We start from the raw sequence: 23,814 nt of genomic DNA, 5'->3' as shown, positions 1-23,814 counted from the left end.
TATGTATACTATTATCATGAATGTCCCAAAAGGAAGAGCCAATACATCTTGGTCAGACTGCTGCTCAAATTATTCCGGTGTACACCCTGCCTCAGATCTGAGCAGAGATAAGATATCTGGGAAAACACTGGTTAAATGATGAGAGAAGATGGTAGTGTTTTCTTCTCTCACTTTAGAAAAGGTAAAATTGAATCTCCAGGTACTTCAGGGTGAGGTGATTTATTTGATTGTTTTGGCTAGGAGGAGAGCAGAAGTGGTGGTGATACTGAGTTTACAAGTGGGTATAGAATATTAATTTTTCCACTTCTGCTTGTAGCAGAAATGCCGAGCTATGTATTCTTTTACACAAAACATTGAAAAAAGCAGCAGGTAACAGAAGAAGGTTGTCAGTTACTACTTGTAGGCAGTATAGGTTTTTCTGTGTCCTATCTTAATGGTTGGACTGTCAATCTAAAGACTGGGAATGAAACCTTGGCCCTATTGAAATCGTTAGCAAACCTTCTGCTTGGTGTTTTAATGCACTCACAAGGCACATCATAGGCAAGGACTCTGAAGAAATGCTCTGTTCTTGCAAAGCCTGATAGTACATGTGCAAATGAATCTGATACTGACAGAAGATAGGCTCTATAATGAAGGCGTTATAAATTATAATTTTACTGTGGACTGAAGCAAAGAACAAGACTGAGGTATTTTGAGGAACTGCAGATCTGTGCAAAGTTTAAATGAAATGCAGCAAGTTGAAGAGGAGGTGCGGAATCAGAAGCAAAAGGCAGAATCCATTCAGGCTTGCTTGGCAGAATATGGCAGTAAAAAATAGCATTAGCAAACACTATCTAAATTGGTAAAAAGGTAATATGTATATTGGGAGTAAAACACCACTAGAGAAAAATTGGACCCTTTGTAAAGGAAGGGAAGGGAAACGAATATTGATGACTACAGTGATGCTAAAATAAAATTTAAAAAGTAATTAAAACTTTGCAATACAGCATGTAGTAGAATTAAGTTAAGGCATGGAAGATGTGAAAATATACACATCATCCATTCATAGTCATACATGCCTACTGGGTTTTAGAAGAATGTGCTGCAGTTAAAGCAATGCTGTCATTTTCGATAAACGTTAGAGAGCAAGTGTGGAAGGGTTGGTTGTTGAACCCTACAACAAGGAGAGGTTGATACTTGTCAAAATCATCCTGTCACCCAAAACTTGTCTTTGAAAACTGTTGTAACCAATGTTAAAGAAAGTATTTGAACTTAATGCATGTTAAAGGAACCTTCAGATAAGATAATAATACGTATTTCTCAACTAACAACTCCTTCTAAATAACTTTTCAGAATGTCATGGATGAAGACAACTCTTGCTATAAGAATGAAATTTGCAGTTTAAAAGAATGCTAAAGCTGAAAGCTGTACATGTGTTAAAGTTGGAAAAAGTTATAATTAAATTTTTACTTCTACTGTATGGGACACAGTATTTGATGAGCAGCCGTTTTTTCTTTCTGTTCAGTGTATGGCTCCAGGTCTTTCTCACTGTACGCTGTTCTGAAGACAAAATTTGTTCTTTTGTTAGGGAGTTTTCAATGGTATTGATCATGGTCATATTAAATTCTAAAATCACCTCTCTGGTGAGGAGGTGGGTTTTTTTTTTAATTTTTACAGATGGGAAACTGAGGCATTGCTGTAGGAAGTTTGGGTGACCTGTTTACGATGGCTGTAGGTTAAATTTTCTGAAACATACAGCTTCTGAAAACACCTTCAAAGCACATCTCTCATAAAATTCAAAAGTAGTTGCAGTTGTAGATACGCAGCATTTCCTGAAATTTAAATCCCATGATTTCAAGTCAGGAAGTGAGGGATGCATTAAATTGGTAAATTTTGGAAATTTTTTGTTGTAGTGAAAAACTGTGGCAGGTGCAGGGGTGGACTCCAGTTCCACCTGAGCAGCATACAGCTACCTTAATGGTAGTACCATCTTCTGTTTCGTTCACTACCCATGTGGTAAGTGGAGCATTTGGTCCTATAGCACACAACCGCCCCATCACGGCGATGCTGTCGACTGATCCCTAGAGCAGGCCCGTTCACTGCCTATGAGGACAAAAGTGTGACCATGTATTTAAAGACTGGTAAGAGTCGTATCTGTGAAGGAGACCTATAATGTTGCAAGGGCAAACTTAATTCCAACAGCTCTTAACTTCTGCAATAGTAATGTTTCTTAAACCTGGGGAAGAGCTAGGTATTTGGTGGTGGTTTGCCTTGCACAAGTATGTTGACAGCCACTGAGTCACTGGTAGATGTCTTTACCTTTAGCTGCACTGCACAGACAGTTGGGATCTAATCTGAAGGGAGTCAGGAATAGCAGTGGTGAGTTGCCACCCTCTCTAGGGACTGACCAGTGCATGGGATGAGATATGCTTCCTCACTGGGTCTGTCTTCTCCAACCCTAAAGATAATCAGAGGACTCTACAGTTTGTTCTTTCCCCTGGATCTTGGAGGGAAGAGGGAACAGGCAGTGCTGACATCTAGGGTGGGTCCCTCTGGGTTGTCCCAGTAATTTGCCTGGGGATATTTACTGCTCTCTCAAGGCTAGCCCTCTCCTGTTCAGTATCTCCAGTCCTTGATCCTGAGGCCTGACTGGCAGTGTCCACAGGTATTTCTGAGTGTGCCCAGGTCCCTCGTCACCCATACCCCGTGACCACAGCCCCCTCAGTTTCAGCAGCGTGTGGGTCACCTACCGCTCCCAGTGACTGGAGTTACAGCAGTGTCTCTGGATCTTTATCCCTCCACCTTTCTGATGTGGAGGGATGTCACCTGAGGGGGAGAGGAGCAGCTCTTCTGGAGAGGACAAGGAGAAGCGAAGAGACAGCAGGCTGGTGAGAAGAAGGGAAGGAAGGGAGGATGAAGTGGCAGTGAGGGCTCACTCCCCTAACGCAGACGGGTACACACACACACACACACACACACACACACAAAAACCCTCTGACACTTGGAGGTCACTAGTCCAGAGGACAGAGACTCTTTGGCCTGTATCCATGTCACCTCCTGACCGTGTTTCCTCCTCTGCCCTTCAACTCTTTTGCCTCAATTCTGTCTCCACGGCTTTTTTAAACCCATTTTCCCTCTTTCTTTGTCTGGGAAATTCGAGGCCGCCTCCATACACCTCGTGACTCCTCTGATGAAGTGCCGCTCGTGTGCTCCCGTTTCTTCCTCGCGTGCTCCTCGTGGTCTGGTGACGTTCGGGTGCTCTCTGTCAACAGCGGCACATGCCTCACCCTTCCCGAACGTCCAATGTCACCCTGGCAAATTAAAATTCTCTGCCCCAAAGCATGGTATTCAAGAGGTATTTTTAAGTGTTTTATGTAAGAACATAAACGATGTATTTTTCTGTGACCTCATTCTAAGACATAGCTGAACTGTTTCTGCTGAATTTTCCAGAGAATTTCAGCCTCAGGCATACATATGGCCTGGAAAATTTCAACCTAAATGGTTGAAGTTTGGCAAAGTTTATATGCACCTGAAAGTAGTATTAATAATGGAAAGTGTCAGGCTGTTTTAACTGTGTAGCTATCTGCATTGTTTATAATTATATTTAAGTATTGGATGCGGAACAGAAAATGTTACACTCAAAATTAATGAAAATTGAGTCTGAGTAAAGGTTGTTATTGGAGTTGAGACCTGGAGATAATACCCTGAAGCAGAAGACAGTGGCGATGAACAGTGCTGTTGGGCTTCATGAGAATCTTGTGAAGGAAACTCAAGATTTGCTTTGAACAAGGATTTATATTTGAGAAGATGAGTATGACAGGTGATGCACAGAATGAACATTAAAACACAGAAATAAACATAGATAAAATATCTTGGTCTGTAGGAGGAAATTTAAGTTGTTCCCTGGGACCCTATGAGAAGGAATCTCTAGTTCATCTGCTGAACCTGTGTGTTGTTTTTAGTTAAGTGTGGTAAGAGTGCATGATGGCCTAAAAAAAACCCCCAGAAAACATTAAAAATATGAGTTGTTGTTATGGGTCAGGTGGCCTGAAGTGGTTGGGGAACCACTGATTTTGAAAAGTATGAAATATAAATAGTAAATTACCCAGGGACATTTAGTGGTGAAAAATAGAAACTTCTAATCTGGCCACAAAGAAGCCAAATAATAAAGGGAAAATTGCTGAGTAATACTCACCCAAAATTAGAAGTGAATGTGCAGTTGGCTGTGGTGGCAAAAAAGGGCAGTCCTCTTCTGAAGTGAATGGAGGTGTTGTGTGGGGAGGAAGACACTATCATTTCCACCTCATCAGGTGTAGTGTGTCCACATTTGGAATACTTTATTTGGCTTGGGTGACATGCCTGGCAAATCGGTATTGGTAAGGGTGGGGAGAGCCAGTGAAAAAAGTAAGAAGTTTTGAGTTTTTTTACTTGCAGGAAGGAAAGAGTAAGAACAACATATGATAGTTCATTAAGCATTGCCTGCTTTGGAGAGTGCATAGTTTGTGTGTATAGGGGGGAAAAAAAGCCACAAATGGTACAAACAGCAGTAATGAGAAGAAACAGGAATGGGAGGGTGGAAATGTAATTTATTGTCATACTATTACTTCAGAATATAATAGCCAGAAAGGACTTGTAGAAGCCGTGTTACGGAGGAGGCTTTAAAATGAAACTGGTCAACAGTACACTGTAGGAAAACATGTACAAAATGTGATACAGGAAGGAATCCTGCTCTTGGCGGTGGGGTGGGCTGGCTGAATTAATAGGTCTTTTTACTTGCGGGAGGGGGTGTGTGTGGGGATAAGTCCCTTTCATGGAGACGAGTTTGTGATAGGCTTTTTAAAAGCTCCCCACCCCCCCCCCCCCACCCCCCACCCCCCCCTTCTTCCATGAATATAACTGGCACTCGGGAATTAAAAAATGGATGTCATATTAACAATACAGTGCTGCACTTGACAAAGTATGATATTTTTTCTGGTTCAGTTAGTCCTCAGTAATAAAACATGAGAGTAATACCACACAATGGTTGACACCTGTCCTGAAACTGTTACAGTGCTTGGTAAGTGCTGCCAAAAAGTCTAAAAATAAAACTTCCCTCCCTTGCCTCCCCTCCCCCTCCATCAGTGATTGCAGTTTGGATTTTCTGAGGTCTATTAAGGAGACAAATAAACTTTCACGTAAAATGTGAGTTAGGACTTGCCTTTTGATCTGGAAACTTATTAATGCACACAGTAGCAATATGAAAGTGCTGAAATATAGCTTTGTGTGCATTGCACTCTTTGGAAAATTTCTTTCCACTTTCCCTTTTTTCAAGGTAAGGAAATAGATGTTTTGTCAAGTGGCTTGTCCAGTACTTGTGCCTCTCTTGATAGACACAGTTTTATTTATGTTTAAAGTCAGTGATGCTAATCGGTTTACAACAGTATACTTGATTATTTCTTAAGCTGAAATTTATTGGGCAGTTTTTTTTCTTTTTCTGTAGGTAGGAGACAACCTGAAGTTTGAGTGCAGAATTTTTTTTTTTTTTTTTAAATGCAATGGAAGTCCCAAACTCACCATTCAAAAACTCATCTAATTAATATGAGAATCAGAGTATGGTACTGGCCCTGTTTGTATGTCAAGTCAGTATTTGATGTATAAAGCACTGAGAAAACACGTGTACAGTTTGCCTGTGGTAAGTAAGCGTGACTATTCTGACCTTTTTGCTTCTGTATCTTAAAGTATTTCTTTGTGTTTAACTACAGGGCAGTCCAATGGATCCAATGGTCATGAAGAGACCTCAGTTGTATGGCATGGGCAATAACCCTCACTCTCAGACGCAGCAGAGCAGCCCCTACCCAGGGCAGTCCTACGGCCCTCCTGGCCCCCAGCGCTATCCCGTGGGAATGCAGGGCCGAGCCCCGGCAGCCATGGGAGGAATGCAGTATCCACAGCAACAGGTTTGTGGAGGATTTTTCTGTGTTGCTTTGGTTTCCCTTCTCTTCCCTTCCGACACTGTGGTAATACAGAGGGTGCAAGGAAGAAAAAAAACCAACCAAACCAAAAACAACAGAAATTGTTATTTCTCGTGCAGAAGGAGGGTGAAGGACTGTTTTAAAAGTAAATATATTTTGTTGGCAGCGTGAATGTTTTCTGAAACCCCATGCAGTCAGAAAAGAGTTTAGTTTGTTGCTGGTGTCTTTTTGGAGAAAGAAGTATGTCAAAAGCCATTGGTTTTCTTTTTTATTCCAGTTGACATAATTTAGACTTGTATATTTTTTTGGTTGCTTTGTAGTTTTTTGTTTTGTTTTGTTTTAAATTCTCCTTTTCTCTGGTTTAGATACCTTTAAATGTAAGATGAAAACCTAGAGCTGACATCAGTGCTGCAAGACTAGTGTTGTCCAGTGCATACACAAGTATTACATATTTATATCAGCTGTTTGTTTTTGTGGTGGTTTGTTGTTACCCCCCCCCCGCCTTTTGGTAGGAGCATGTAGCTTTTCCTATTTTTTTTCTCCCCTTTACCAACTCTTTAAAGTCAGGATTTTTTTTTTTTTTTTTTTTTATATCAGAGGGCACAGAAATGTAAGAATCTCCTTTTATCTATTTGGATTTCACTGTTGATGGTGGCTTCTTCTGCCCTTTTCCTACCCTTTTAAAGAAGGTCAATTCCAACCTTCATACCATAGACTAAGGAAGATACAGTGGTTTTCTAGAGGGGGTGGATAAACCAAGGTTATTGAGAAGTTGTGTTTTACTAATTTGTTTGGTTTGTTGTTTTCTTTTTTTTTAATTAGGAATGTGAGTGTAGGCAATGGGAGCTCTATACTTTTTTGTGAGCACAACAGAGTAATAACTTGGTCATTAATAGGAAAGAACATTTGTTTTGTGCACCTGACCAGTTGCAGATTAGCTTTTTTAATGTAATTTCTTGTTACAGACAATAAAAGAAAATTTTGGACTACTTGGCAGATGGGTGCCTGGTTAATTCTTGTTACCATCCATCTACCAGGACAGGATATTAATCAGGTGGTTGGTTAAATAATAGTTTCAAATATAGTAGTTGGGTAAATAGTACCATTATCAACAGTCTTCATTTTTATTTTTTTCTGTTGTTAAATAGATGCTTACTTGTAAGGAAGAGACCGTTCAGTTTGGAAATACCCAACAATGTATTTGGTTGCTACATTCAGACAGCAAAGCATTTTGTCAGTCATAAAAGGAGGAGAAATTGAAAAAAAGGAGGCTTTATTTTTCTCTGTGTGGCTGTAGCCAAAATGAAGTTATTAAAACATATTTTTAATTTTAAAATGAGTTATTCTGTGTTATGTGGAGATGAGTGTTGAATTTTCACTTCATTTGCTAATTGCTTGATAATTGTAAATTACCCGTCAGCAGGCAGTGACCTGGCACAGTGATTGGCTGCCGGCCCTATCTGTCTTCTCACAGCATTAATATAATTGGCTGAGCAGCAGCACAGTTCTGAGCACTAATGCTCTTTGGGGAAAAAGTGAGAGGATAATTATGACATTGAATTTTTATTGAACGGACATCACCACCTAGGCATGATTTTGTTTTGGACAGCCTCCAAAGCTTCGTGTGTTTGGTTTGTGAACCTCTAATGATCTGAATCCAGTTCTTTTCATATTGCTCATATATTACCACCTTTCTACAAAGGATTAAAATGCAGGAATGCAGGTTTGTAAATTGAATTGCCAACTTACCAGCTGAGTGGTAAGTTGTCTTTGGCACAGGATGCCACAGTTTGATTCCTGGCTGGATTTTTACTCCTGTGACATGAATATTAAATAAGGAGAGCCTAGCTATGCTTGTTAAAATTGGCTGTGTAGCATGTACCTACTTCTAGATATAATATATATGAAATAAATAATATTGCTAGAAGTTTCAGAAGATGAATCTCAGTACTTTCTGGAAATTGGAGTCCTTTACAGTGTCACATTGAATTTTATCAAAAGCGCAGGGCACTTCTGAAAACTTGATTGGTTAAAAAATACTGGGCATTAAACACATACAGTGCTCAGATTTAAGTATTGTGCAGAGAGAGCATTGGGTAGGTGGATTATGAGGGTGGAAGTGCCACACTGTAGGAAGAGTGGGAAACATCAATGGGAGAGTTTGTTCTTATTTGAAATTATAGTCTGCTGTTGCCCAAAGATAGCCGAAGGTGTCAGTTCTGTTTCCTTGGATGAAATGAGCAGGCTTTTTGTTAGACTGTGAAGATTTTTGAATTTTGAAGAAGACCTTGAAATGTTAAGTCTGGCTCTTTGTCAGCAAGTGTTGTGGCTTGAGGTTAGAACTATGGGACTTGACAGATTTTAACTTGCAGGCTCTGCTGCAGGATGCTGCAAATGGAGAAATAAAGATGAAAAACAACACCCTAAAGATCCAGCTAAAATTAATGGAAATGGTAGAAATGAAGATAATTGCCTAGATGTAGGTAGCTGGTCTGTGTCATATTGCAGCAGAGAGTAGTGTGTTACAGCCTGCAGCCCAGAGGTGGAAGAGCTTCCTTGTAGGAAGGGAGGCCTCTGGCATAAGCAGTGGAAGATTAAAGAGGATAAAAAAGACGGAATGTTATCAGGTGCAGTCATTCTACGTATCTGCAGCATGGGTGTCAAGCCTAGCCTGCTAACCTGTTGAAAAAGTGGTATCTACGTAATGCTGCATATATTCTCTTACAACTGCTGTTTGGTCTAGGCATGCTTGATACCAAACAAGAAGGTGCAAATAAACCCCCAGATTTTCTTAACCTTCTGTGTGGAAACTGCAGAACGTTGAAGAGTGTACGGAAAGTATGGGTTATGTTCTGTGACATGGCTGCAAAGGATGCTGTGAAGAGAGAAACCAGACCTCCTAAGCATTTGAACTTAGAACTCATCTCTCATGTGTTACAATGATGAGCCCCAGAACAAAACACTAAGCCTTATGTAAGGGGCAAAATTTGAAATGCAGACAATCTTTTTGTGTTACTCACTAATATAACTAAAGATAAAGGGATTGAGATACATAAAAGGGATTGAGATATATAGCAGGCACGTAGGAAAGAAAGGTAAAACTGTGAGGAAGCTAATGGTAATCTGAGGTTTTCTCTTTCTTCTCCAACGCTTGACAACAGAGATCCAGATTTATCATGTGAAGAGTTGCGACAAAATGCTAAGCAATTTGAAGAATGCTGCAGCATTTTGTCAAATTTTAAGGGCACATCCAGTTAACTCAGTGTGAGTTAAACGTATAAAGCATTTGGACTGATTTGGGTAAATTTGTCTTAATGGGTTAGGAGATTAAAAATCAAATTATTCTGCACCTGTATAAAAGGGGCAGTGTAAGAAAGGAAGCTGTTACTAAAAGACTCATATACTTAATTTATAGGGTTGCAGACTTGACAGTTTATGTCCCTTTTGTCAGTAGGCATAAATATGTATGGTGAATGAATTACAAAGAGATTTTTATGTTGTCAGGAAACTTTTGGGGTTTTGTCTCTTTCCTGTCCTCTTTCAGTAGGAGGGGAGGGGAACGAGGCGAGGGAAAGCTGGGAGCAAGATGACCTGTTTATACGTTGTCAGCTTTCAACATGATTGAAACAAAAGTTGCAACAAGGCCAGTGTTTGCATCCCAAGGTTTTAAAATGCTGGTCTTGCATGTAAATCTTAATACTGCTATCTCATCTTCTCATGCACTCTTTCCTGGTTGGCATAGGATAAATGTAATTTTAGAGTTATTAGCACTCCTTACCCAGGACTTCAGGGAGATCGCAGTATGTATGTAAAAACAGAAAGCAGGACAACGTACTTTCAGGTTTAACTTCCAGTTTCTAATCTCTTAGATGTTTCTTGGAATTACGAAGTGATGATGTCAAAATCGAAAATCCTAACATCCAGGGATACTTAGCACCTGCAAACTTCAGGCTTGATTTTGCATTACATTTCACTATAGTGTGAGTAATAAGATCTGATTATAAAGACAACAATTTCTTTTTCATTTAACTTCTACTCCCCCCCCCTTTTGGACCTCAAGCAAGCAAGTGATGATGCTCTGATCAGTTTCTGGCTTTGATTCGATTGCCCTGTCAAAGCGTTTCTGTGCTTTAGTGCTGTGTGCTGTAGGAAAGCCTTCTGCTACTTTGTAAAAATATTTTTGCTAAAACTAGAAATACCTCAGAGTACCTATTAAAAGAAGGTGGGTTTTTGGTTTGGGTTTGTTTTTTTCCTACCATGGTGTTGCTTTTTCATGTTAATAGCATGTAATACTTTAGTTTGTGCTGAATTCCATTAAGCTTAAAAATCAGTTCCTTGAAATAAATACCCATGTATACCCTAATAACGCAGGTTTTGGAAGTTTTCAGCAAAGTCTGAAGGCTTGGATTTATGAATATGTTTGAAAGAATTGAATGGTGTGATGTGCCTGTTTAATCAGATGATCATTGCCTAATTGATTTTTTTAGGATGCATTAAAATTCCTTGTGTACTTGATGGACTGGAACAACAACTTATTGTGTAAATAGGATTGTGTTGCTATAATGCACAGTAAATTCTTTATGAAAGATAGGTGTGTGGATATGTACAATAGCTGTTCCTAATAGCTGTTTAAACTGGAGTTTTTCAGTACTTTTTCATTTCAGTACTGAGCATGCAGTTGTCTTAATGCCTTGAGCCTGCTTGCAGCAAGTCAGTTATGAGGCTTGAGCCTCAGTCTATGCTTTCTGCCTTTTTTGCTATAGAAATATTATAAGATGAAAGGGTGCTAATCACTTGTCCTTTTAACATTTCTTACATTCTTGATTTGCATATTAAAAAATAAATATTCAGAGAAACTTCTTTTTTCCCTTTTTTAATGTACAGATTATTTTGAGGCTCAAGGAAAATATGCTGCTTTTTTTTTTTTTTTTGAGTCTTATGTGGCAGGTTTCAACTTGGTGTAACTTTTTTTTTAAAGGGGCAGAGAAGTTGTAAAACCTCTGGGAATGTGCAGCAAAGATTTATTGTAATGGAAACTGCAAGTCAACCAGAACTATAGCAGCACCAATGTGATTACCTCATTTAGGAAAGGGTTTACAATGCTCGTATTGGGTAATGTCCCGGATTGGAAATGTCAAATTTACGCCAAGGAAATCAATTGGCTGTTGGCTTGGCAGGTGGAGTTTTAAAGCTAGCAAACACCAATGTGTTTACTACTGGGTGGCTGGTTTTGTGTGTGTTAGCTTCTGAAATCATTTTAATTCTAGAAGATTGAAGTATGCCAAGAGAGTGAGGCTTACTGTCATGTTTTGCTCTGAACCATTAACTTAAAATGTGGTGCATTCATACAGCAAATACTAGTCGAGTGATACGTTTGTTGTCTTCTGTGTGTATAATTGCCCTCACCAGCTAAAGAATATTGAATATTGAATAGATTGCAGGTTTTTGTGGTCTTAAGCAGCTTTTAGCACAGTTGATGTTGGTATTGGTTAAGGGAGCAGACACAGAAAATAAGCAGCGTTTTCATTTCTTAGCTTATTTATTTTGCAAGAACAGAGAATGAATCAATATGATTGAATCTCAAAAACAACCAGCAGAGGACAAAACATCGAGATGTGTTGCTTTTTCAAAAAGATTGATAGACACGCTTCATATGCACACATAAAAAGGGATTGTGAAGCTTTGATCAGTGTGTGCTTCAGAAGTATGTTTTCCCAGATTTTTGTTTGATTTACCTTGCGGGTTTTTTTTGGGGGGGTGGGGTGGGTATTTTTCTTTTGTTTGGAGGGTGTGTGTGTGTGTTTTATTTGGGGTTTTTGTTTGTATTGTTTATGGTTTTGCTTTTTTTCCTGGGCATTTATTTGGACCTTTCACTACTATATTATGGACCTTCTTAGTAATTCCTGGAAAGCAGAAAGGTTGAAACTCTTAAAGATGAATCTTTTCCCAGTTTCCTCTTCTATTAAAAATATGTAAATACTTTGAATTAAAATAATTCCGCAGTAAAACTTTATTTGAATGATTTATATGCCATCCTGTTGAACTGCTGTAAACTTCCAGCAAAAAAAAGCTCAATAAAGTAAGTAGAAGAAATACTTCCTGGAGAGTGTAAAGTTTGAATCAGAAAAAGGGATGAGAAGTCACAGCTATTTGTCTTCCTTGTAAGGTCATCTTTAAGAATGGATCTTTTGATAGCCAAGTGTTAATAATTGCAAAAAAAGTTGCTGCTCTTTGTCATGTAAAGAAATGGAATTTTTAAACTTCAGATTTGGGGAAATGCTAAATACTGTGCTTGTGCAGACTGTAGGAAAATGTTTAGTGTGGTTCTTTCTTTTGGGTATACTAAGCCTCATTGACTAAATTGAAAAAAAGGCTGCTACTTTAGTTCATGGCAGGATAAGGCTTTATGTTGTATTGTCTCCTTTAGAATTATCCCTTCTATTGAGTGTAATTCACTCTATAGAGGGAGGTGAGCACAGATTACAGATAATCACAGAATCAAATTTGACATGAGTTTGGGGTCTTTATGGTAGCTTAGCTCTTCATCTTAATGCTGGTCATCTGAGATTGTTTACCGAAGAAAATCCCTAAAGTAGCAGAATTGCATTATTATGGTAAATAGAAACATTTCAGTAGCCTCTATCATTTCTTTGAAACTGTGCGGAAAAAATGTAGGTTGAAAAGGAAAAAGAGCTGATCCTTTAGCTGGTGAGAGAAGGCTTGGAAATGAGGCAGGGTCGACATTTTTATCTGTTCAATTACCATGTACTGATGTTCAGTAAATGCTAATTTTTACATCCATCCTGGAGTAAATGTCAGTCTACATTTGTATAGAAAGTGCGTAAGAATCATCAACGTACTATGCCAAATAAAATGTATCTTTGTTACTGCTAAATGATTGTGCTTCAGTTGGAATATTTAATAGCTGTAATCACATTTGTTATTCTGCTTGGGAAGTGGGGGCATGAGAGGAAAACATGCAAACCCTATGTGTTGGTGTTCTGAAAAGGTTGCTGTTAAGGAAGCAGCAGTTACCTTGTTGTTGAGAACTTGGTTTGCTATCAGGATTAGCTGTCAGTCTACACTGGAGTTAGGCAAGAAATAGATTTGGGTGATCAGAAGTGGAGAACAGAGGGCTGTTTGCTTCACTAAGAAGATACAAAATCATTTCCTTACAAACAGCTCATTTTATATGGCAGCAGGAAACATGAGTTTATTTACATTTGAAGTAAAATAAGCATTTTGCTTTAAGAAAAGGCTGCTGCATTACTCTATTCAGCAGCTGCCATATGATGACTGTGCCAGGAGGGTTTTAAAGTATAGGTAAAGAATAATGAACTGTTACTCCTAATATTATAGTCAGTTTTCTGTTAAACAGTAGTTTTCTGTTAATAATATTCATCAAGAATAATCGACACTTCAAAATACTGAAGTGACATCCAGACCCATCATGCACATGCACGTTAAGATTTTTGTAACCTTACTTTCTGTAATGTCCCTGGGGGCCAACTCGGCATTTTTTTGGAAGTCTTGGTATACCCAGTTTCTCAGAAGATAACTATCAGTTGTCTGTAGATTTGAAGTTACTCAGAGGAAGCAAGGGAGGAAATTGAGTTTGCTTTTTTTAAAAAAGGGAGTGTGTTTCCCACAGCTGAAAATAGGGCTGAAGATAAGGATGTGAAACCTGCCTGAAATCAGTGGGAAATTTGCTGTGACTTTAGTGGAGTTACAATTTCACTTGGGGGCCATGTTGTTGAGGTTGGGTGACTTTAGTTGATAGCAGCATAGGCAGAATCAGCCCTCTAAGTCAATTGAAGAGAATCTCAGAATGAGACAGGTCAGTACACTTAAGTTTGGTGACACTGGGACAGAGTCAGGTAGCTTTCTTCTTGGAACAATAGTCCTTTCAAGAAATATCTGATGTTTCAGTAGCTCAAGATTAGACTCCTGTTGCTGCCAGCAGCTCTTTGTTTTTTTTTTTTAAAACGTAAGATTTGTGTTAGATTTAGTTTCAGCAAAACTTAAGTAAAAATTAGCTTTACAGTAGCATACTAAGTACTGCAAAAAATAAAAAGCATTTTCCACACCTTTTTATGTAGTCAGTCTTAAATGACATGGGTCCCATGCAGTATAATAAAAGCTTGCTCAGCAACCTGCTTCAGTTTTGCATGTTTTATCACCTAAAACATTAAGACTTTGTGGGAGCAGATGAGTTATAAAATCTTCAAAACCCCCCAAATCTTCAATATGTTTAAGACTATTAACATTCTTTATAGGTCATTTTTTCTAAAACTCATGTTTGTTTATATATTGCATTGCTCCTTATAACTATACTAATTGGGCGCATATAAAGATCCTAATGTAAATACTTGAAGCGTTTGGTGTGTTGTTGTTTTTCAAGATGGATGAAAGAAAGATTTAAGAACTTAAGGAATAAATTAAAGCTACAGCTCGTTTAATTTTTTGTAGGCTTTTATTCTTCTGCTACCTTGTATGACCCTGTTTTTGGGTGCTTCTCTGGTACTTGTACTTATTCATTGCTTTGCCTAAAATTAGAACAAATGTGTTGAATGCTTGTATCCTTGCTGATAAGTATTTGATCTCTGAATCTTACAGTGTCTTTTGGGGGTGGGAAAGAGGAGGAAGGAGAAAATCAGTGTCTATTTTTTTTCTTTGTACACTCCATCCTTTTCCTCCTCTTCTGAACACTGTTTCTTAGGAATGCCTTTGTATTTGTGTGTTAAGAACAAGACATGTAACAGGTAGTAAACAGTTTATTGACTGGACAATATTAGAAAGCATATTTGAATCTTACATTCGACTGCACCTTTCGAAAGTGAGTGGATTTGTCTTGGTATATACTTCAAAGGGACAGATTGCACTTGCTGTTAGTTTGTTTCACAGAACAGTGATGAAGAGATTTCTGCGTATTTCTTGGCAAACTGTAGTACAACTTGTCGTTTGAGAAGAGAGTCCAATCAAAATAAACAAGGTTTATATAGCCACTTAGGGAAGATGTTGTTTTAATTATAGAAGTAACATTAGTTATCTTGAGTCTGTGTATATATATATGTGTGTGTTTCACAGGCCATGTTGGCAATTACATGTTTTACAGGACAGGTTAGCGCAACCCCCTTGTTCTTTTCACAGGATTGTCTCTCTCTGTCCGAACCGTTTCGTGCTGTCCATGTGGTGCTCAGTAAAAACAAATATGTACAAGTTGGTGCAAAGAGCAGATAGAGCCTGTGCATGGAGGAAGCAGGCAGGGCTGCTCAGCACAGACCTCTGCTTGGAGCTCCTCCTGTCCCTTCCGAGTAACTCCACTGCTCACCTCTGCTGTCCCTCCGAACTCTCCCAGCTGGCAGTGCTGAAAAATTGGCATGTGCTTTGACTCTTCTGCCATACTGGAGGACAGATGCAAATTGACTGAGTTTGTGTTTTTTTCATTGGTTTCATTTTATTGCTGGTTGGCAAAGCTGAAGAAAATCGGAGGCCAAGATATCCCCCTGCAGATTTGGGAAGTGTGTACTTAATAGATTTATGGCCCTTTTACATTTGGAAAGTTGTTCTAGGGAAGAAACTATTATTTCTAAAATGAACCTTCGGTTCTGCAGAAAATGATACTTTAGACCTTGCGTTCACCAAGGAAAAAATTGTACCTGATGTTGGGAGAGCAGGCAGGTGGGTTTTCAATCCTCCAAGGTGATGCTGTGAGAAATCCCATGTATCCTTCTTAAATTGAAGATTGTTTTATGACCTGTGTTAATTTGTAGTCTTGAAGCAAGTAGCGAAGAGTAGATTCAGTAAATGCCAAGACTGTGTAGGTACTTCGCCTTTCTTTTTTTATTTCATACATTACAAGAAAAATAATGTTTTCTAATATTGCTTTGGGCCTGTAATGCAGGGGTTACAAGAGGAGCATAACCACAAAACGTAATTGAAGAATATCCAGGAAAAGATCAGATATACTTTGGGTGTAGGCTTTTCTTTCTTCTTTCTCTCTGTGTTCTGTCATCCCATTTTTGTCTTTCACATGTAGAACTGACTAAAAATATGTTCCTATTCTTGATGTGCATTAAGATCCTGTATAGCAGACCAAAAACCTGACTAAATATCAGAACCCTGTGTATGTGTGAGTTGCTGAGTTGCTGTGTTTTTACTGGAGTTGCTTTAGACTCACAGGAACTCTGAAACTTCTGCTTTCTGTAAAGCTGGGTTAAAACCAAAACAAAACACCCCCCCCCCCCCCGTCCCCCCCATTTTTTTAGCCCAGAGGATAAAATTAGTTATTGTAATGAAACCTGGTTGTAAGGCAGTTGTTTATAAGAATGTGGAAAGATGCACGCTGCGTGTAGTGCTTTGCTTAGTGGAGAAAACATGTTTCTACTTGAAAAGTATTTTTTATACATGGACCTGATCGCATGTATTCCACTTCCAGCCGTAAGCAGGAATGATTGTGTCCTGAATCCTTTCAGGTAATAAATTTAAGTGTCCTCAAGATTTTTATAAATATTTGCTGAAAGAAAGGACAACACACTTTGGCACTTGTTTATCCTGTAGTAATGAAATGCTGTGAACGATAGCTTTTTTTATTGCATTGTGGTTTTGTTCGGTACTTTTCACTGTCTCAGAGATGCAAAATTTCACAAATTATTTGGCATTTTCAGTACCATCTCTGCAAAAATAGAGTTTGGTAAAAAGGCGTGGAAAGGAGCCTGGGACTAGTAGAGAATCAGTATCAGTATCAGAAGCAGATCATTGTACAAGGAATGATCATGTACTTCCTGCATGTCAATAGAAATGCAGGAGAGCACCTTTCTTGACACAGGGGTTGCTGAAACATCAGTGCTGTCTTTTTTTTTGTAATACCCCTGTGGATGTTTTTGCACAAAGTGGTATCTGTCAGAGCTTGAAATATTCTTGCACAGTTCCCTTTGAACAGGTAGCACAGGACAAGTTCTAGCACATAGCTGCTTGACATGGGGCCGCCTACCGTGGGGAAGGAATGCCTTGCTTACATACATCTGAGTTGATGAGCTAAGAACTTTGCCAGTCATTTTGCCGATTACATACTGGGCTGTAAATAATTACTGAACTTCCATTTTGAATCACAGCTTTTTTCTTATTTTTTTCTTTTTTCTTTATTTTCTCCCCCATTGAAGGGAGACAATAGCAGTGGGAAATACTGAGGATGCTATAACAGTTTGTGATTAGCCTGGAGGTATTTTTACAGTGAATCTAACATAAATCTGCACCTTTTTATTGCTACGCTGTCTTTGGTTTTGGAATGCAATATTTGCTCTCCTTGTATTGCTTTCAGTAGTACTGTTCATCTAGTAGTGCACGTGGTGTGGAGTATGTCATATTACAATTGAAAACGAATATTGTGAATGGCTTACCTAAAGGATGCAATAAGAATACTAACACTTAATATATTCCTTAAAGGGATGCCTTTTCTTTGTTATTTTCATACACTTGGCAAGAGATTTTGGCTGATATTTGAACAGTGGTTGAAAAAAGCGTAGTCTTGTTTTCACGCACTTGCTGGAGTTCTTTATCTACGCTGTTAACATCTTGTTTTGGAAGTGGAGATATTCAAACACTGGAATGTGATATGCTGTGAAAATCCCAATTGTGCTGAAAAAGGCAGAATGAATTGGGCGATAGGGCCCCTTGAAAGGTTGTGAATTCACTTTTGTCCCATAATTTTTTCTGCGGTTGAAGGCAGTGTAAGTGCTTATTGGAGCAAGCAACATACAACAGTATATTTGTGTGCAGATGCCTTGAGGGATTTTTCTTGTCTTTTTTTTTCCTTAGGATTCCCTGTCTTGGGGCAACTTTCTCTGTTTAGCTGCAGGTGAAATGAGCCTTGCAAATATATTTGTCAGCTGAGGCAGAGGTGTTCATCTTTGCCCTTATTGCTACGTTAATATTGCTAGTTAAACTATTTGCTTATGGAAAAATAAGTGAATAATGGAAGCCTGAAACCTTGTTCTGGATAGAGCTGCTCTGGATGCTTGGTCAGTCTTCTGTTTGTCCTCCCTTCTGGGTGGGGAAACTGTATTGCTGGGGGGCTCCCTTTGAAACTCTCTTTGTGTTCAGGAAGGCCACCACCAGCCATTAGCTCTGCTGTTGGTTCACATGATATTTAGTGAAATTTGCCTAAGGTTGTGCTATTGATGTCAACTTTGCTCTTACGGCTGCAGTTTCCAACTGGAGGCACAGGAGGCTTCCCAGGCAGTGGGAGAGGCTGCCAGCCCTTCCTGCAGCGACCTGTCCCTTCGCGGGGTTAGAGGAAAACGGCAGTGGTTATGAGCTGACCTGTCTCAAAGGTCTCCCGTCTGCTTGTGAGACAGTGGAGGTAAATGTAGTGCTGTGGAAAAGTCTCGACCTGTATTACAAAAAGTACATCTTGATGCAGCAGTCATTTGGATGGAGGTATGTTTTGATAACTGTTGAGAAAAAGAGTTACCATGTGAAAATAAGTGCGCACATGCAAATCTTAAAAATAATGCTGATTATCATTCTCCTGAATGAAGCTGGTGACGGTATGTGACTGACCACTGCGGTTTAGTGTCTTTGCCTGGACTTGACTCCTTGTCATACCTTCGGATACCCTGCACTACCACTAATTTAGAATATGATACTTCTTGAAACCATACTGCACATGGAAGCAGCATGGCTTCTTTTTTTCTGATATAGAACAAAATGACAGACTATCTCAGAAATTTCAAGGTAGCAGAAATAAGTGGAGTAAATCCATGCTGTGGGATTGGAGGACTTTGGAGCTGTGATGCTTGAATTGCTCCACTGGCCAGAAAATACATCTTGACAGGCTTTTTCTGACCTAAAGAAAGGAAGGTATGGCTCATACTCTTGAGGCTGCTGAGACTCCCAGAAAATGATGACCAAGGGACATTTCCAAGTCTCAGAACTTTCCATGAGATAGAAGAAAACCCACCTTTTCCATTTAGTGCAAGAAACCCAGCACTCCCCTCTTCCCCTTCCCTTGTCCCCCAGCCCCGTTCATCTGTCCTGTCAGTCAGCTTTGGTGGAAGAATTCACATCAGTAAGGTAGGGTTTTGATGCTAGTTGCCAGGAGGCAGAAGCTTTTTAAAAGCCTCTTTATCCAGTTGATGTGCTCAAAAAGCCTTCCTTCCTGATAAGCAGGACAGAAACAAAGATCCTGGAAGTGACCCGCTGGTAGGGTAAATAATTCAGTGTAGAAAGCTGTTGGGGTTTTGGAGAAGCTGGTTATTGTCTGTGAAGGGAAGGGAGCGTGTTCTTTGGCTGGGCTCCCTCTTGTAGCCAGAGAAGCGATTTGCTGGGGTTCGCTTTGGCTTGGGTGGGTGGAAGAGCTCTGAGCGGGGGCAGTGGGGGTAAGATTACAGGAATACGTAAGCACGTGTTGAAATTTAAATCATGGTTTTGTGAACAGAAGTGATCAAGGTACCCAGACATGACAGGAGGGAGGAAGAAAACCCCCAAACCTATTTAATTGCCTATACTCTAATGCTGGCAGCCAGGGTAATAAACAAGAGGAGCTGAAATTTCTCATTTACGATTATAAACTTCACGTACTTGGTATTACTTGAAATCTAGTGGGAAGGTTCACAGGATTGGAATTTTAAAATAAATGACTATAACCTATTTAGAGAGAATTGAATGGGTGGAAGGGGAGGGAAAGTGGTACTCTATATCAAGAGCAGTATTATGTATTTCTGAATCACTGAGTACTCAAAAGCAAATGATCTTAAATGCTTCTGAGTTACTGTCCTGGCAGAGAAGGCAGGAGATTAGGATACTAGCTAGTACCCACTAGATACCACTGACATAAAGTAGAAGCAGGATGATGAGCCCTTTAAGAACGTTATTTGCCCTGAGGGGGGGGGCGGGGGGCGGGGAACAGGGACTGAACACCTTCTGCTGCCAGTATTGAAATTCATATGAATTTCTGTTAAAAAAACTGTGTGTGTAAATGCAGGAGACAAATTGGCTGGAAAAGCATTGTATCTGATGCTTGAGTAATTCAGAGGCAGATGAAGAACTGGTCACAGAAGTAAATTAGTGTTTTTAAGTTATAAGGACCATAGCTTGATTTAACTAAGTTGCATGCAGAAAGAATTGAGCTCAAATAAGCAACAACATAAAATCTATAACCATGGATGCATATAGATTGATAGATAGATATATTGTGTACGCATACAAAGTATGTGTCTGTTACTTTCAGAAGGACAGCAACACACAGATGGGAATGGTCATAAGCTAAATGCGTTTGGAGGAATTTTTTTCTACAGATGATGCTTGGAAATGGCTTTAAGGTTTTTTACTAAATGAATAATTGAGGAAAAACTTAATTCTCTCCTGCTGTTTCTGTCTTCAGCATATCTGTCAGAATTTTAGAACGAGAAGCTTCTTGAAGCTATTTCTTGTTTTGTATAATAAGGATCTTTTGAATGTGGATCAAGTTTATTTTGAAGTGGTTTCTTTAACTAACGAAGACCTGTTTTAAAAGGAGTCAAATTCCTTCAACTATAAATGACCGCTAATTGTGAATTTAAAAAATGATCTGGTAAGAAAGAAATGTTCTGTTTACCATTTTTCTCATGTAATAAGCATGTTAAATTTAGGAGCTGAAAAAATACTTGTCTAAGTACATAATTGCTTAAATGAGTGTGTGTGGACATTTAAATACGTTTTTCTGGCTAGCAAAAAGACTTGCCAAGCATAGTGCAAAAGCTAGAGCTAATAATAAGACAAAGTAGAATTGTTACCCAACAGTGAGACTAAACCTTTCTTTAAAATAATAATAACAAAAAAAAAAAGCAAGAGAAGATTAAAATACATTACTCATACCAGGTTTTCCTGCTTGCCAATTTAAATGAAGATAAGACCAGACTCATATACAATAGTTTGATTTGAATAAATCCACTGTAATCTAGGAACTAAAATGCAGGTCTCGCTTCCGGGATATCGCTTTCCTTCTGGTAAAGCAGTGACAGAGAAAGCTTTGAAGGTCATGGTAGATAATCAGTTGAGTGCAAGTTGCTTGTGCAATCCTGCAGTTTAAAAGGATTAATATGATATTTGGCTGAGTAAAAGAAAGTGATACTGGAAAACTGAATCTGGTTTTTGGTCCCTCAAAATGGCTAGTGGAGATGGAGCTCAGATAAGAATTAGGATGGCTGCAGTGAACTGGAGAATGTGGTCCACATTGTGGAATGTGGAATGGTAGGAATTCTCAAGAACTGAATAACCTTTTAGGTTAAAAGGAGGTGATGCAGGTCTCTTGGCCTGAATCTGTATATAACGGAATATGTGGAACAGAAATGTTAAAGAATAATTTTTCAGTTCAGTGTGCAGGTATACAGCATGGGCTATACTTTCACATTGACTGGAGAACTGTGGCCACATGTGGATGACACGTAAGGCTTGCAGTCTCCTTCAAGTGTTGCAGAATATCTTCAAACAATCAAAATAACCCTAAAAGATCTGAAAACTAACTTGGTCTTCAAAGTATAGAGTGACATGAATGTGAAATCACTTTCCTTCTGCATTAGTGCAATCAGAGTATTTGTTTTTCTTTCTCTAGTGAATCTCATGTTCCAAGAATGTGGTCAATTTATTAAACCTGTAGTACATTGTTATGCCTTCAGAAACTAGGAACTTTAATTACTAAAAATAATGTAATGTTCTTAATTTTGCAAAAGTGAGTGCTTTTTGTGGAGACGGGTTCTTTACGCCCGAGATGTTTGCCATCAGGCAAGTTAATTTAAAATGCATGTAGAAGGTATGAAAACGCCTTCTGGAGATGGAAGGCATTCTTACTTCTTCTAAAACACCCCAGGTAAACCGTAAGAGTTCAGAAGACACAGAAATGCTATTTTGTGTCTCGCTTGGAATCATGAGCAGGGTAATACCTGCACCCTCCAGAAAAAACTTACTTTCAAGACAGCAGCAGGCTGGGAGGCCGGTTTGTGGGCTGCCGTGGTCTCCGCAGCGTGGGCAAGTGTGGTTGCACTAACCAACCATAGCTTGTGGGGAGTACTTCTGAACAGGATGGGGTACACACAAGTTTTTCTCCTGAATTTGACTTGATATAGTTCTGTAAAGCCCATTTAAACTGTGAAGCTTTTCTTTTTTTTTTCCCTCCCTTTTTTTTTCTTTCTTTTTTTTTTTCCTTCCTTTTTTTTTTCCTTTCTTTTTTTTTTTTTTTTTTTTTCCTGAGCTGTTCTTTTTTTCTTTCCCAAATGTGTCCCACTGAAGATCATTGAGAGTTTCTCCAAGGAGGGAGGTCAGGCATGGACTTGTAGGTTTTACTGTGTTTGCATGAGGCACTTCTGGAGAATGATTTTTGCATTTTGTTTGTTGGTTAGACATCTGTTTTGATTCTCAGTATTTGTTGTGAAATCAAAAATGTACAAATGAAGAAAAGCTTACCTTACCAAATTTCTATGCAAGAATGTGTGCAAGTGTGTGCATACTAAACACTCCCCTCTATCTGTTCTTCTCTGTCTTGGTGAGCTTTGGCAGTAAGGGTCTTAATACTGTTAGAGTAACAGCTTACTTTCCAAAATTGACCACAAGGAAGCAAGTTAAATTCATAAAACTATACAGTAGATTAAACTGACTTAATCATATCAATTTAGTGTAGTTCTATTAATAGCTAATAAATGGCTTTATATTTTTTTAATGCCTGGGAGCTGTGTTACAATATACTCAAGTTATTATTTCAAATAATAACCTCTAGTTCTTCTAGACAATGAATAGACAGTTATTACTAGTTTTTATATAAAATATAACTCTTCACTTTAGAACTTTCTGCGGTATTTTGGAGAATAAATTAAACTTAATACACAATTTGTTACAATTTTATATGTAAGTTTTGCTTTTAATAGTTCAGTCTTTCAGATTTCTGTAAACCTAATAAAAACATAACTGTAGTTATATACTTATGATAATTTCATTTTTGTGTGCTTTTAGTAATGCATGTATACTACATACTAATGAACAAATGAGATAACACATTAGAGTTGGAATATAGAAAGAGTCCTGGTAATTAGGATGCTTGGGTACAAGTTTTGACTCTGCTGCTGAACTGTCATGCTAATCTATTATAAAATGCATGATACTTGCAAATAAATGATAAAATACCTACCTGGTGCTGCATATTCAGTAGCGCTTTATCCACATAATGTTTATTGAGCAGAAATCATGTTCTTGCAAAATAAGGAAGTGAAATCCAAGTTTTAAGTGTGCCGGAGTTCTAGCATGCTTTGAACAAATATGCTCTTGCACATCAGGTGGAAACACTTGTGCTGTAGACACAGCAATTAATTGCTTTTATCTTGGCACTTAATTTGACCCCCCCCCAACCCCGTTAATACAGTCTTGTCTTGAAATTCTTTCAGTCTCAATTGACGTCAGGTCAAAATGTGCCTTGTTGCCATCATGAGAAACTGTCCCCCCTCCAGCACCAGGATTCTAGATTTGTTTTCAGAGTAGCTGGCATTTGCTGTATCGTATGTGAGTTCACACTTAAAGACACTAGTGTTGGAGGAGGAGTTCTGGAGATGAGCTGGCGAGGCCTTTAAAAATGAGGATGAGCAGGGGAAGCAGAAACCAAGAGACATACACAAGGGACGATACGGCCAATGCAGACAGTCAAGAAGATGTCAGCAGGAGTGTAGGACAGTGGGGTAACAACTGGTGTGACCACACCAGAGAGGAGCATTGCAGTGACTGCGACATGAACTGACAAGGGCGTGGATGGGATATGTAGCTATGCAGGCAGAGGAAATTGTTAATTTTAGGTGCTGTTGCTCCGGATGAAGCATTAGGGCTTTGGAATAATTAACGTCAGGCTTATTGAGGTAAGAGTGCT

General features: G+C 38.9%; 1 protein-coding gene across 5 annotated transcripts in view; it reads left to right on the top strand.

The window, feature by feature from the left end:
- Positions 1-23,814, top strand: part of ARID1B (AT-rich interaction domain 1B) — a 337,362-nt gene that overhangs the window by 27,357 nt on the left and 286,191 nt on the right. For all 5 annotated transcript variants that reach the window (XM_049801069.1, XM_049801067.1, XM_049801065.1 and 2 more), the window contains exon 2: positions 5,721-5,915. In XM_049801069.1, coding sequence (XP_049657026.1) covers positions 5,721-5,915 — 195 coding nt within the window. The remainder of the gene's footprint in view (positions 1-5,720; positions 5,916-23,814) is intronic.

Source organism: Accipiter gentilis, chromosome 5, assembly GCF_929443795.1.
Source record: "Accipiter gentilis chromosome 5, bAccGen1.1, whole genome shotgun sequence".
NCBI classification, from domain to species: Eukaryota; Metazoa; Chordata; class Aves; order Accipitriformes; family Accipitridae; genus Astur; species Astur gentilis.
Note: the sequence above shows the minus strand (reverse complement) of the source record. Positions and strands in the feature narration are given on the sequence as shown.